Source organism: Aptenodytes forsteri, unplaced genomic scaffold (assembly GCF_000699145.1).
Source record: "Aptenodytes forsteri isolate BGI_AS27 unplaced genomic scaffold, ASM69914v1 Scaffold147, whole genome shotgun sequence".
NCBI classification, from domain to species: Eukaryota; Metazoa; Chordata; class Aves; order Sphenisciformes; family Spheniscidae; genus Aptenodytes; species Aptenodytes forsteri.
In genome coordinates, this window is record NW_008795320.1 from 661,262 (window position 1) to 675,644 (window position 14,383).

Sequence of the window (14,383 nt, forward strand, 5' to 3'; positions counted from 1 at the left end):
TGGGGGACTCTGGAGCCCCGGGGATGCTGCGGGGGTGCAGGGGAGGCTCAGAGGGGTCTTGGGCAGTGGGAGGCTGGGGGGCAGCAGGGGGCTGGAGAGGAAGGAGGTCCGCCGAGGAGGGAGGGTGCTGGGGTGCTGGAGGGGTGCAGAAGGGATTGGGGGAACGAGGGGTGCAAGGAGGGCTCAGGGGGTGCAAGGAGGGTGAGGGGTGCAGGGTAGCACCGCTGCCCCGGGACCTGTCACAGGGCACCTGTCCCCTCGGCGTGGGCTCATGCGCAGCCCTGCCGATGCCTCCTGCACCCCAAGATCCGGCCTTTGCCAGGGCCCCCCAAGTCACTGCCCTGCGCAAGGGGGTTGCAGGGAGCAAACGATGCTGCTGGCACTCGCTGAGCACTTGGATATCACAAAACTCATCTCTGCGGTGCCTGCCCGGGACGCAGGGTCGTCTCTGGCCAGTCAATCCCACTGGAACGCGCCCCTTAATTTGGGGTGTAGCTGTGCTTAGCGACTGTATTGACTAGGAGCAAGTTTATAGCAGCCCGTCCACCCGGCTGCACTAATACACGCTGTTTAATTTCCCTGATAACATCCCTGTATAAACCCAGTCCGTGTGTTACGGTCCCTCTCCAGGCTTGTAGGGTCACACCAGCCTGCCAGCCCAGTTCAGCTCTAGGGCCAAGGCAGGGAGGACGTGCTGGGCTCGGCCGCCCTGCCCAGGAGCACCCGAGATTTGTCCCCTTGCAGCGGGAGAGCTGGGCTTTTCGGGTCGCTGCCGGGGTGGTTGCACAGGCCAGTCGCGCAGCACCAAAATGACCGCAGGCCTGGGATCATTAACCATAGACATGCGTTGACTTAATCGTTACCAGCACATTTACACTCGCAAAACCGTTTCCAAAGCAATTCCCCTCTCCTTCCTCCGCCGAGACCCGGGCTGGGTCGGTGGCTCCTCCGGCTGCGCTGGCCCCAGCTCCGCTCCTGGGTTAAAAGGAAAAAGCAACGCGCGAATAATCAGATTTAAAAGCACCTTGGTGGAAAGTGGTCTGTACGTGGAGGTCCCTCCATGTAGCTCAGACGATTGTCCCCACGGGACCATTTTGGGACCACTCCGACTTAAGCAAGTCAAAACTCATTTAAAGGAAACGATAATGTTTCAACAGTTAGCTTTGTCCCTAATTAGACAAACCCGTCGATGCCTCATGCTCTGCATGGAGCACGATGGCTGGAGGCACTCCAGCAAGCGGCAGTGTCTCCTCTCAGCATCTTCCAAGCCAAGCTGATGCGTAGTGTGCTCGTTAACGAAGGAGAGCAAAATATTTCTGCAAAACACAAAGCTCCCGTAGCAAACTTTGCTTTCTGTGGGAGCCGAGTTTCTGCTGGAAAACTGTTACAGCAGAAAATTCCCCATCAGCTGTAAATTTGTCTGAGATCTGGTATTGATTTGGGCTGTAAAATGCTCGATTTCAAAGTTGTGAGGTTCAACTTTCGAAAAATCCCAAGCGTGAAACACGAGCAGCACTAATCAGGCAGCCAGATGCAAAGTCACACGTAGAGAGACGGAGCGTGCCGGCCGCGGGACAGCCCATACTCCAACAGCAGCGACTTGTTCAAGGGCTTACAGGACAGGGCAACCATCACCGCACGCCTGCGGACCCCGCTGGCACGTCTCACCGAGCAGGGAAGCTGTTCCCAAACAATCGGATTTTAAATAATATTTCTGTGCTCCGCTCCAGAGCCCCGGCGAAGCGAGAGGCTGCTTTTGGCTTTGCTGCAGGGGATAGGAGGCGTTGGTAGGGCTGGGAGCCCTGGGTTGGTATCCCCCTGCCCGGGATCTCAAGCAGATCGCTTAGTCTGGCTGTGCCTCAGTTTCCCCAGCTGCAACCTGAAGGTTACACTCATCTTTGGGAGGAAAAGGGCAAATTCTTGGGACACAGGGATGCTGGTCTGCAGGCTGCCCCCCCGGGCAGGAGGTGCCGGCAAGACGCAGCCCCTCTCCCCCATGACGCGGGACGCTGTTAGCTGCTGTCTCCTCGTGGCCGAGCTGGCCTGGCCCCACTGGGCGCTGGTTTCATTAGGGGACCCGCTCACGTCCCCGGGACCTTTCCCACATTGGGCCTGTCACACTGAATTACCGCTCTGCTTCTCAGCGCTGCGCTCAATAGCCTAAGCCAGCTCCAAACAAAGTCCTTCTCCTCCCCGCTAATCCCCCCCGACTCAGGTAATTAATAAAACAAAGCGGCTGCTCTTCCCCGCCGGCAGCGAGGAGCGGGAGCGGGTCCAGGGTCTATTAATGGCTCCCGGCTGCAGGCTCCCCACGCAGGAGGCAACGGCCAAGGGGCTACAACAAGCCCGGGAGGAGGGGAGGGGGCCAGGCCATGCTGGGGGGAGACTGGGCCAGGGCACAGCATCCTTGGCTGCTGAATTCACCCCGCGGGGTGGAAGGAGCTGGCGTTGCAGAGGAGCAACACGAGGGCTGGTCCTGTCAGGAGGATGGTTGTGCTGCTGCCCCTTCAGCTGGTCCTTCGAAGCCGGGGCACGTTTCCAACCGGCTCCTGGGTACTTTTGAAGGTGGCCAGTGGGAACAGCGATGCCCTGTACACCCCCAGGGACTGTTTGCGGCTTCTGAGCATCCAGTCCTGCCAGCATCTCTCCAACCACTGATATTTCCAACCCCCCCGAGTCGCCTGGCACCCATCTGCCACACTACGCTGCGTCCCCTAACGACCGCATCCCGCTCTCCCAATTAGCGGAGGCATCCTCTGGTGACAGCAGCCTCCAAAGCCCAGCGAGGACCGAGGTTTGCCAGGTCGATCGGGCTCCGAAGACGCCCAAGCGGAGCTGTCAGTGCCGGGGCTGCAGGCTGGCTCGGCGGAGAGCATGCCGGTGGAAAGCGCAGGCAGCAGGCACAGGGGTCCGTGCTGGGTGGGAAACAAAGGCCCTGCTGGAAAGGAGCTGGTCTTTTCATGTGTTTTAAGCACAATTCAAGTACCAAACCCCCTCCAGACAAAAGGCTCTGGCAATCTGAGCTGAGCACAGAAATCCAATCCCTGGGGCTGCAGGCTGGCTCGGCGGAGAGCGTGCCGGTGGAAAGCGCAGGCAGCAGGCACAGGGGTCCGTGCTGGGTGGGAAACAAAGGCCCTGCTGGAAAGGAGCTGGTCTTTTCATGTGTTTTAAGCACAATTCAAGTACCAAACCCCCTCCAGACAAAAGGCTCTGGCAATCTGAGCTGAGCACAGAAATCCAATCCCAAGGGTGAAGGGAGAACCTGGCCTTGCTTAATTCAATGCACCAGCACTTTACTTGTCATTCTTTTCTTTAAGGGGGAGATGGGCTTGTCAGGCCTCAGTTTTGTTCCTTGCTTGCTCTTCAGGGTTTGCTGAACAGGGGCAAATCACCTGCAAAAAGCCTCCAGCCATTTGTCTCTCTCTCCTGAGCCCCTGCCCCCATCTGGTTTCTGCAGCACAGCTCGAACCAGGCGGGAAAAGTTTGAAATTTCAAGTGATCTCAGAAATCTTCTGTTCCAGAGTGGGAACAACGCAGCCCAGAGCTGTGCAACCCAGCAGCCTGGGGGAAACCCCAACACAGCAGAGGTCCTTGGGCTTGTGACCTGGCTCTGAACCTCTTCTCTATGCAAAACCAGTGTTTCAGTTTCTCAGCAGGGGCCACAGCATCAGCGTTTTTCCTGTGCCGAGACCAGGGCCAGGAGACTACGCAGACCTGTATTTTTCTCACCTGTTTGGCAGGGCAGACTGGTTCCTCCTGGACAGCCGGACGGTTCGCCACGCTGCCATCGGCTTGTTCTGCTGCGGGATCTCAGTCTACCTAACAGGCAAGTGCTCATTTCCCTCCAGCACAGCCCAGCAGGGACTGCGCGGTTTCAGCCCAGACCATACATCCTGCACTGGTTGCCGAGTGCTTGCGAGCTGCTGAGTTTCTACTTCAGCATAGGGTTTGTTTTGCAAACGGCTTTGCCAGCTCATTCCCATAGTGCAAACTTTCTGTTCTTGGTGACCAGCCCTCACAGGGCCTGAAGTTTGCGGGTCAGCTGCGTCGCTTTAGTCCTCCTGGTTCCTCAAGATGTTCTGCACTCTCCTTTCCTTCCAGCTCTCCTACATGCTGCTGCTGTTTGAACTGGAGGCCGGCATTGCCAGCGCCTGCATTCTCTCCTCCGGCATCATCGTCCTGCTGATCACGGTGACGCACATCTACATGCTGCTGCTGTTTGAACTGGAGGCCGGCATTGCCAGCGCCTGCATTCTCTCCTCCGGCATCATCGTCCTGCTGATCACGGTGACGCACGCCCTGGTACGGGCTTCCCAGGTTTCACGCCGCAGCCGCTCCGAGGTCTCTCACACCCTGTACGAGAACGACTCTGCCCAGCACGGCGAATCCTCCGCCGGCGATCTGAACAACAAGAACGTGGCTGCACCCCGGCCCCGGCCCGAGATCCACCGGGAGTTTTCCTTCCCTCCTTTCCTGGAGCGCAAATCCCAGCTGGGCTCTCCAGCCAGCAGCAACCTCACCTCCTCGGGCAGCCCCGGGCTTCGCTCCGAGAAGGAGAGCTACAACCTGCCCCGAACACACAGGACGCTGTCGGCAGAGTCAGGCCTGCTGCAGGTACAGGGCAAGCCCTGGAACGGCATCACCCAGGAGATGAGGAACGTGCTGTCACGCAAACCTGGAGCCTCGGGCAAGGACTCGACTCTGGTGTGAGTCGAAGTGGGACCTCTTCGCCCCATCTCATCCCAGGGGAGCTGCAGGCACCAGGGCCGAGATTTGCATCTCTGTTTAGAGCTTAGTATAGGTCATGTCTCAGCAGAGCAGGGGGATGGCTGCTTTTCCACCCTCCCGCCTGGGGGTCTGTGCAGCCACTGCCTGGTGCTCTTTGTTTCTTTTACCGAGAAGACGCCACTTCCACTCAAAGCCAAAAGCCCTCGGCCGCCTGCCCTGAGCCCCCAGCCCCTCCTGCCACCTGCGACGCTGCTGGCACTTGCCACCCTGCGAACGGGGACTGCGTTGGCAGGGCAGCGGCTGGCAGCGACCCATGCAGGACCCCCACGGCTGTCCCAACTGCAGCGAAGGAAGTGGAACATGTGGGTAAGAAGCGAGTGGACCTTGTCCACGAACAGACCTTACCCTCCTTCTCCAGCAGATCCCAGCCGATTTCTCTGGCTGTCTGTACCTCCCTGCCCTTCCCCTGCCTCCTTCCTTCCTCCTCCATCCCCAGGAGCCAGCACTTACACTGAGACGGTTCATACGACCGACCCAGCAGGGCTTCCCCCCCGGCACGCAGCCAGGCGGGTGTAAGAAACCAAGGGAGGTGACGGAGGAGCAACAAGTGAGATGGAGCCAGAGCAGCCTGCAAGCTGCAGAGGGTGGGTTTGGGGTGGCGGAGAGCCAGCTCCTTGGTCACCAGCGCATCCACCCTCTGAGCAGGACACACCTTGCTAAGCAGGGTCTTAGCAGGGAAAGGGGCTGTGCTGGGGCAGCCCCAGCGCCCTGGCTTTGCTCGGTGGTGGAGGGACCTCTCTGGGTGCCACCAGGAGAAGAGTGCTGATGGTCTGGGAAGGGGTTTGCATCGGCACCGCCGGTCCTCTGCTGTGTGCAGGGCAGGAAGCGCAAGTACTAAAGGCAGCAGCTGTTTCTGTGAAACACAAGCAGGTTTAGCTCGCTCTGTCCCTGCGCTGACGACCACCTTGCTGGTTACTCGCAGCCCCACGCTCTGCCAGCCCTGCCCAGGCCCAGAGCAGCAGCACGCTTGGTTCTTCCCCAATCCCTTATCATTCAGCAATCAGTAAAGCATTTCAGGGAGTGAAGGGAGGCCGCCGATTCAAACAGATTCCCCCTCACCTCCCGTGCTATTACCCTGAAAGACACCTGTTATCCTGAACACAATATAATTTCTTTGGCAACTGAGTTTAGCGCTGCTTTGATCCCTGCATCCTTGGTAAATTCTTCAGCAGAAGAGAACTGCTGGTTCCAGGAGAGATTAACATTGAAGTTGCATCCTTTCTAAAGTGACCTCCAAAGCTGTGCGTACAGCTCTGCTTCCCGCTGCTTGACGGGGGATGAAGAAAGTCCCTTTTCTGTTTTTTTTTTTGAACAGGACAGTTTCTTTTTTCACTTGAAAGGCTCCAACTCTGCATGTCTTTGTTTTGCTCCATGCCCTTTGAAACACGCGGAGCCAGCAGGCTCCAAGCCCCCCCGGCCCGAGGCGAGCAACAGGGGAAGGTTTTAGACAGAACTTACTTGTTTTTTCTTTTTATTATTGTTCTCACTAAAACCAAATCCAGCAACTCCCTGGCACACACATGAAAAACTCTCCTTGCAGAATGCCTCCTGAACAAAGCTGAAGTGTGCCTACATTACGTCTTTACACAGCCGTCTACAAAATACTGAAAGCAAGACCTAGTTTTTCCGAGATATTTCTGTGGCCAAGAGGTAGAGAGAAAGACGCCTCGTAGCAGTCTGCCATGGAAAAGAACTGGAAAGGACAAATGCAGATCCACCCCAGTTCCCTTTTGCAAGGTGCTGTGGAAAGGGACACAACTGCTCCCCAAAGCACCCCACGAAGGCAGTCCTGACCCCAGCGGCAGGATTTGCCTGCTCAGGTACAGCACCTTGTTACTGGGAACAGAGAGGCAGGCAGAGGCCTCCGTGCAGCTTCACAGATCGAGCAGGTGGTTTCTCACTCCTCCCCGTGGTAGGAGAACATAGAGCTGGGCTGGAGAAGGCGGCAGAGGACGGCCAGTCTTGTCTGAAATCAGGAACTGGCTGGAGGATTCTTGGCTTGTGGGGCAACAGTGCTGTAAAAAGAAAAGAGACAGTCACATCCAGCAGGCAGGCAGGACACCAGCAGCCATAATGATGTGAAGAACCAGGGGCTCCCTCAAATAAAACCTCACTGCTTGCAGCAGGAGAGCAGCTTAAGACAAGCACACCTTTCAGTGTGCTGTGCAGACTATGGTGCAGCACACGCCAGCCCCCGTGGGTGTCGAGACGGCAATCTTTGCAGCCACGCCACCGCAAAAACCACTAAAAATGCTCTGGGCTGCACAGAGTGTGACCCTGCCACGCGGGCAACTGGGAAAATACAGAACCTGAGCCAGAAGTCTCTAAGGCAGAGTCATTCTGCAGAGACGGAGGCTCTCTGTTCGCTGTGGTGGTTTTATCAGGGATGGGCATTTGGGAATTTTCTCACTCCTATCCAGTCAGACTCCAAAACCAACACCGTTCTCAGGAGAGACAAATACACTAGACTCAGATGATCTGCTGGAAGATATTTTAGTAGCTATAGTTCAACTGCAAACATACAAAAAAGCATCGTCGTTCTGCTACCACTTATCTCTGTGGGACTCTGCCCAAAAAGAGCCGCATACATGACAGAGAACAGCACCAAACGCCGCCTCTCACCTACTCCGCCTCGGTAGCATCATCCCACTCCAAATGCCTTTGACACAACAAAGATTTAATGTGTTACACAACCAAACATCCCTTTTTAAATGAGGCAATAAATTATTTTCCAGCTACCCTTTTGCAAACAAGATTATTTGCTTCCCAGTAAACAAAGCCAGAAGATCACTGGAAGGCGAGCAGCATGCTCTTTCAAATCGTAGTCTAGAATCATATTACTGAGCTAACTGCTCGGCATATTTGCACTAGGCTGCATTACGTCACCAACGCCTCTGCCAGCCAGAACGGTCGCTCAGATAAACGGGCAGCGTCACAGCCCCTTGCTACCTGCGGCCCTGAGCAGCGTTCAGCTGATCCTTCATGGCTATGGCGTGTTTGAGCAGACTGTCAATGCTCTTGAAGTACACGCTGCTGTCAGTCATGTTTTTTATGGCACTGAAAGAAGAAAAAGAGGGGGGTGGAGGGAGACGGAGGACCGGTTACTGTCAATGCTCTTGAAGTACACGCTGCTGTCAGTCATGTTTTTTATGGCACTGAAAGAAGAAAAAGTTGGGGTGGGAGGGAGACGGAGGACCGGTTAGTATTTCCAAAGGCATCATGGTTTTAGAGCACACGGCCCCTGACAGAGAGGGCTGTAAATAAGAAACCTCAACTCTATATGGCGCATTGCACCTTCACACACTAGCTAGCGGGTGGGTGGATTTACTGCAGGAGATTGGCAGGTCTGCACCGCGCACAGACCTGGGGAAGAGCTGGCACGCTCAAAGTGAAGCCCCCGAGATTCACGGTAGCGGTTCAGAGAGCACTGCCTCGCGCCCCCACCCCACCGCCCCGGCTGCGCTCTCTCCCTGGCTTACACCAGGGAGGCGTCAGGGCTTCTGCTTTGTTTCCACCACAACACCTGCGAACGCAACCCTCCCGCTTGGAGGAGTCTCTGGTACCTGCAGGCGTACTCCACTGTGTAGATGGCTCCCTGGCTTTGCTCCTCCCAGCTCTGCATGTCGGACTGAAAGAGAAGAGAAGGCGGCATCGTTAGGTGCGCACCGGACAGAGGCAGCGGCGCAGCCCGCAGCGATACGCTCTGCCAGCCCTGCCCAAACAAGGGCTCTGGAAGCTTTTCAGTGGAAACTGCGTTTGGATTCTGTCTCCCGCCTGATAGCCTGCGATGCACACCGGGCTCTGGGCGCCACGCACTAGCATTTAAAAGAAACATTTATTGTGTGTATTTCTGGAAGGGCTACGAGTTCAGGCCAACGCTTTGGCTACTCTGGCAAAATTCCCCTTGTTTTTAGATGTTTTAGCCCGCGAGCCAGCTGAGAGCCACGGTCAGTCAGGCTACGAGCAACCAGCAACTGCGCTGAGTGCGATGGACCAGCTGGATGTGTCGGAGTACTCGGATCTCCCGGTGCGCCTGGCCCAGCAGGCAGTCAGGATCTGAACTAACACAGCCCCTGCGGAGTCCGGTCCTTAGTCCTTCATGCAAAACCAGGTAAAAGTTTCTTTCACAGCACTGAAAGTTCTCGTTTCGTTAGACCTGCCGTTCATAAACGTTTGCACAGCCGCAAGCGTCCCTGTCCCCTAGTCTGCTCTGAAACTCTGGCGTCTGATCCCAAGCAGCAGTCAGCACTGTGCCCTTCCTTTTGTGAGCTGGAAGGAGCCCTGTAAACTTCACACAAACTCAAGCAGCACTGCATGCCGCCAGTTCTGGCGTGGGACATAATCGTACCCTGTAGCTCCAAGGAAAGGGAAAAACCAAACAAATACACAAGTCACAATGAAAGCACAGCTGAATTCAGAGATGTAGCTCAATAGATAACTATTTCAAAAGTCCTTAAGCAGTTCGGGCACTCTTTAAGATGTGTTCTCATGGGAGCTAATTCTCCAGTCTATTCTGCTGGGTCTAGTTACAAGCCGGAGGAAATCCAAGGGCCTCTTTCTGTGAGTGAAGGAGGTCGGGTAGGAGCTTGGACTTCGTCCAAAATCTCGTCTGCTGTTCAAAGCCTGTCCTACATCAGGACGCTTGACCACACAGCTTTAAACTACAAAAGAAACAAGCCTCTACATGCAATGCTCTAGGCAGTTCTCTGCAGGAGAGGGTCCTTTGACCCAGGACTCGCAACCCCGCAGAGACTGCGCTCATCCCAGAGCCCAATCGCATTTTACACGACTGTATCTGTTGCTGGGAACACGCTTTGCGTGCAGAGGCAGCTGCAAAAGACGCAGAAACTTTCCTGCAGCTCCTCGCCCTGCTCTCTCCAAGAGGCGCCAGATGACCTTTAACAACCGTTTAGACCCCGACATCGCACTGGCTCAGTCGTATGTGTCACAGCCGCTTGCCTGTGGTCCTGCCGTTCCTGAGCACCAGTAGATTTTAATCATTTCCCGGTATCGGAGCCAGCGATGTCTGTTCCCAACATTCCCACCACTTCCTGGGATTTTCATGTCCTTAATTAGGAACAAGAGCCTTTCCCTAGAGCTCCTCACTTCTTAATCTTTTCTTGATGTCCTTTCTTCAAATTCCCAGGACATGCCCTTGGATGCATTAAGAACTAAAGCCAGCTATTAATATACAATAGCATTAATGATATATTACTGTTGCTTGGAAGTAAATTAACGAGGAGATGTAAGTCCTCTGAAGACCGGGCGGAATCCAGAAAGGCTGCTCTGTGCGGAGCGGGGCTTAGCAGCACAGCTACGACGCGCGGAGGCAGCGGGGGCCTTGCATCACGCTGTATCTTACCGGGGAGGTGGTAAATCTGCTTGAAGAGTTTGAGATGGTGAGGAAGGTATTAAGATTATCGTTTTATCAAATCATAGGAAGTTGCTTGTTGTAAAGGCATGGAGGTGACCTTCTCCTCACAGGAACTTTTCTCCCAGCCCCCTCCCTCCCTCCCAATTTTTCCTCGGTTTAATCCCCCTGGGAATTTCAAAGGCTGCGTCTCGGGAGAACTCAGCCAGCCAGAGACGGAGTTGCTGCACGGCTGAAGGAAAGCTGGAAACCACCAATAAATCCTGTTTCCTTTATACATTACCTACATCTTGGGACTAAATTACCTAAGAACGGGTCTACACAGAACGTTTCTTTTAATTCTTCAGAACAGAAAAGAAAAACCACCTCGCTTTAATGCCTTTTCTCTGATTTAGATAAAACCCGACAGCATTTTCACGGTGCACAGCCCTGCTGACACCCTCCTGTCCCAGTCTCTAGCCACAAAGCTGACGGGCTCTGGCAGAGCAACCCAAAATATCCATCCCCACCTAACTGAACGCTCCGCTGTGACGATGGCCCTGTCAGGGCCCTGAGCACATTCGTCTCTCCTGGGGTTTGGCTGCCTGGGCTCGAGGGCTTGACAGGCCCAGCCTGTTCGCTGCAAACAGCAATGCCTGAAACTGGGATAAAATGAGAGTGGAATCAAAGACAACGGAAAGAACCTGGCCACAAGCCCATTACCAGCAGCCTGGCAGCACAGTCAGGGCACTGGCCTAACTGAGTTACGTTTAACCCTCCCAGTTCCTACCAGGGACCGGTTACCAGCAGGGAGGAGAGCATCCTCCCAAACACGACGCTGCAGCCTTGGGAAAAACGAACTCGGGAGCTGGCGAGGCTGGAGGAACAGTCACTAGCAGCAGCTCTGGATCTGCTGTTGTTCCAGCTGCCACAAATAATTTTCTTTCCATTTCCTCCCAGCTCTTGCCACATCAGCGCACCATTAACCACACAGCCAGTAACCAGGAAGGCAGTTAAGAAGCTGGAAGTGCCCATGCAGTGGGCAAAAAGAAATGAATGTAAGCAGCAGCACCTCCAAGCAAGCATCAGGAAATGTTTTCTAACACTGGAGAGGCAAACAGGTACTGGGGTGGCACCGGGGCAGTGGGCACCACGCGGTCGGTTCAGCTTTGCCCTGATGCGCACCGTTACCGCAGGGAGCACGGCGAGTCCTTCCTCGTGTACGAAGGCCCCCGCTGCTCCACCCGGGGCTAGCGGCCAGGGCAGGAGGGAGGCTGCGAGGCTGAACACGAGGGCATCAAAGACCAAAGGTATCTGATGCTCATGACAGCTGCAGTCACACGGGGGGACGCAGGATCCTTGTATTCGCTGCTGGCATCCACAGGACAGCATGACCTCCTTTCTCACAGGAAGAAAGCGGACAACAGCAGCAATTTTGGCTACAAAAGAGAATTCTCTGGGATGGCTGCAGCTAGGAAATTAACTCAGATGAGCCAGAGAGGTCACAGAACACCGTGGATAACTGCGATGAGCATGCCAAGCCGGGACAATGAGAGAATCAAAGGTTTTCAGAGATCTTGCCCAGCACAAACCCCGCTGCCTAACACCACGCTCTGTCCGGCGCCTTCACTCGGCTGTCGCTTCCATTAGCGCTTCTGCGCTGCCCCTCGCCCTCATCCCCGTTACGCACCGTTCAGTGATGGAAACTGATCTCTTCCCTCTGCATGACTTGTCATACAATTTGCTCAATTTCCTTTTGTTCAGGACACATTCCCCGAGACTGGGACTCTCTTGATTAAATGAAAGCAAGTGACAGCTCAGGAATAATATTACAAACCTGTCTCCTGCGTGCCAGTGATGCAATCGCATCAGCGTGTGCTATACGTACACATACATCTCTATATACCTACCATTGCACACAGACACGTATATAAAACGTTAATAAATAATTGAATAATAAAGTGTCACAATCCAGGTTAATTTGGAAAGCAGGGCTGTAAAGCGAAGGTGAAAAATGGGGCCTGACAGTGCATTAGCATAGACATGAAGCAGTAATCTATTCATGAGACATCACTCCTAATGAATCATGACTGGCAGAAGAGGGAGAAGGACAACAAGGCTGGCATTAAAGTGTCTGTGCTCCGTGCTCTGGAGGAAAGTAGGAACACAGCTGTGAGATGAGATTCATTATCCTGCTTTGCCTCATGTGGGCTCTTCTCACTTGTTTCTTCACGCTCCCCCTTCCCTCCTCTCATCCTCCCCCTTATTTTATGTAGGAAATAAAAACCTCACAGCGTAGGCAGGGGTGATAAGATTTAACATCTCCCTTCTCCCCCTGCAAGACAGACTACTCATTTTTCTTTGTCTCCACGCACAAGTCCAGCCGTGCGAGCATGGGTTTGCGGTTGGACTCTCAAGTTTTTTTTCCCTCCCGTGCGAGCATGGGTTCGCGGTTGGACTCTCAAGTTTTTTTTCCCTCAGGTCTGCAGGTAAATTTGCAACGTCCCCTCACCCCCTCCAGTTCAGACCGAGCCGGGGTCCCACAGCACCTTGCGCCCCGACGGCTGATTTCTTCCCCCCTTCCCACCCCTTAAGGGGGGTGAAACAGGGATGATGTGCCAGGTCGGGAAAACAGCTTGTGCCCGACTGTGTCGCAGCTCTAGAGTCCAAAACGAAGCGCGACTCACCTTGTGCTGCGCGAGCTCCGGAAGGGATCTCCGCACGTGCTCCTGGAGCCGGTAGAGTGCCACGGAGGGCTCGTTGGCCAGGACGTACATGCTCTCGGTGAACTTGTCCGTAACTGCAACAAGAAAACCAAGACAGTTACGGAAAGCGGGGAGCAACAGGGAGGGGGAAGGAGGGGTCGGAAAGGGTGCCCCGGAGCGCTGGTCCTGTCCCTGACACGGTCTCTGACACCTGTGTAGATGTGTGGGCTGGAGAGGCTCAGAGAGCGTCCGCTGCACCCTCCCGCTCCAGCTTCAGCACCCGCAGGGGCCTTTCCAGCAAAAGGCCTGCAGTTTCCAAAGTGACAACGCGCCAGAGGAGAGATCAGAGCAAAACCCCACGTGCTGTGGATAACTACTCTGTTAGCAAGGATGCGAAAGCAAAATCCCGCCGAACAGGCAGTTCCGTTTCCACTCTCCCCGTAACAGCATCTGCAGCCGGCGATGAGCTGGGCTCCAGACGGAGAGACACCAACCTGGGACGTCACCGCCTCCACGGGCCACTACGACCTCTGGTTGTTCTGGTTCCAGGGTCCACTCGGGTTATGCCCTTCACCGGGCCCTTTCTGACCAATTTGGAGGGGGGGGCAGGAGACGAGCAGAGCCCAGCAGCGGCCTTGGCTCCCGTTCCTGCGCCCCACAGCTGCCCCATCCAGCTGGGAGAGCCGGCATCTCCTGGTCTGGAGGCTCCCTGTCTCGTTACCGGCTGTTCGGGTTCATCTCTGCTCAAGGCCTCGAGGTCTCCTGCGTCCCCAGCCACCCCCCGCTGCGGGGTCCTTCTGTTGCTCCCCTCCAGACACCTCCCCCAGGTGACATCCTAAAAATGTCGACGGAGGAGACACGGTGGCCGCACACCAGGGCTCGGGAAGCTGCTGAGCTGCCTGCTGAGCTGCTTCCCCCCCCCTCCCTCCAACCCCTCTTATCCCGGCCACCCTCCACACAGGAACACCTTTTCGGGTGGTGGTTCGCACAGCGAGATCACAGCTCTGATCCCTCTTCCCCTGCAGGTTTGCGAGGAGAACACCGACAGCTCCTAATAATTAAGAGACCCAAAAATCAGAGACCCTTTCCTTGTTCGCAGTGGGTGTGCGTGGGGGTGAATCAGGGAGCGGAACGCCTTTCAGCTTCTGCATCGCTTCCTACTGTAAGGAAAGGGATTCTCTGCTCCTCCCTGCAGCTTTTGTTTCGGCGACAACTGCTCGCATGCGGCGGTTCCGTAACGCCGGCAGACGCGCCGAGCCTTCTGAAGGCATATGGGAATAAATGCAAAGCTTTACAGGAGTAATTATACCCCCCCCGGGACAGACACAGCTGCTGCCTGCCTGCCTGCCTGCCTGTCTGTCTGCCTGCCTGCCTGCCTGTCTGTCTGCTTGTCTGTCTGTCTGCCTGCCTGCCTCCCCTCCTGACTCGAGACGTTCAACAGAGCCACGCAGCGGGGCAGGTGAAGAGGGGAGGAGGCGGGAGAGGAGGACACAAGGCAGCTCCCCGGCAGGGCCAGGCTCCGAGGGGGCCCGCAGGGCTC

General features: G+C 55.5%; 2 protein-coding genes across 2 annotated transcripts in view; one reads left to right on the forward strand and one right to left on the reverse strand.

The window, feature by feature from the left end:
- TMEM221 (transmembrane protein 221) overlaps window positions 1–4,710 on the forward strand; it is a 13,855-nt gene extending 9,145 nt beyond the window's left edge. The window contains exons 3-4 of the mRNA XM_009279848.1: window positions 3,741–3,820; window positions 4,187–4,710. Coding sequence (XP_009278123.1) covers window positions 3,741–3,820; window positions 4,187–4,710 — 604 coding nt within the window. The remainder of the gene's footprint in view (window positions 1–3,740; window positions 3,821–4,186) is intronic.
- A 1,532-nt stretch (window positions 4,711–6,242) lies between these two features.
- BORCS8 (BLOC-1 related complex subunit 8) overlaps window positions 6,243–14,383 on the reverse strand; it is a 9,855-nt gene continuing 1,714 nt past the window's right edge. The window contains exons 3-8 of the mRNA XM_009279849.1: window positions 14,005–14,104; window positions 13,811–13,894; window positions 12,826–12,938; window positions 8,352–8,416; window positions 7,738–7,845; window positions 6,243–6,803 (exon numbers count right to left, since the gene is read on the reverse strand). Of these exons, the coding sequence (XP_009278124.1) occupies window positions 6,761–6,803; window positions 7,738–7,845; window positions 8,352–8,416; window positions 12,826–12,938; window positions 13,811–13,894; window positions 14,005–14,104 (513 nt within the window). The 3' untranslated portion in view covers window positions 6,243–6,760. The remainder of the gene's footprint in view (window positions 6,804–7,737; window positions 7,846–8,351; window positions 8,417–12,825; window positions 12,939–13,810; window positions 13,895–14,004; window positions 14,105–14,383) is intronic.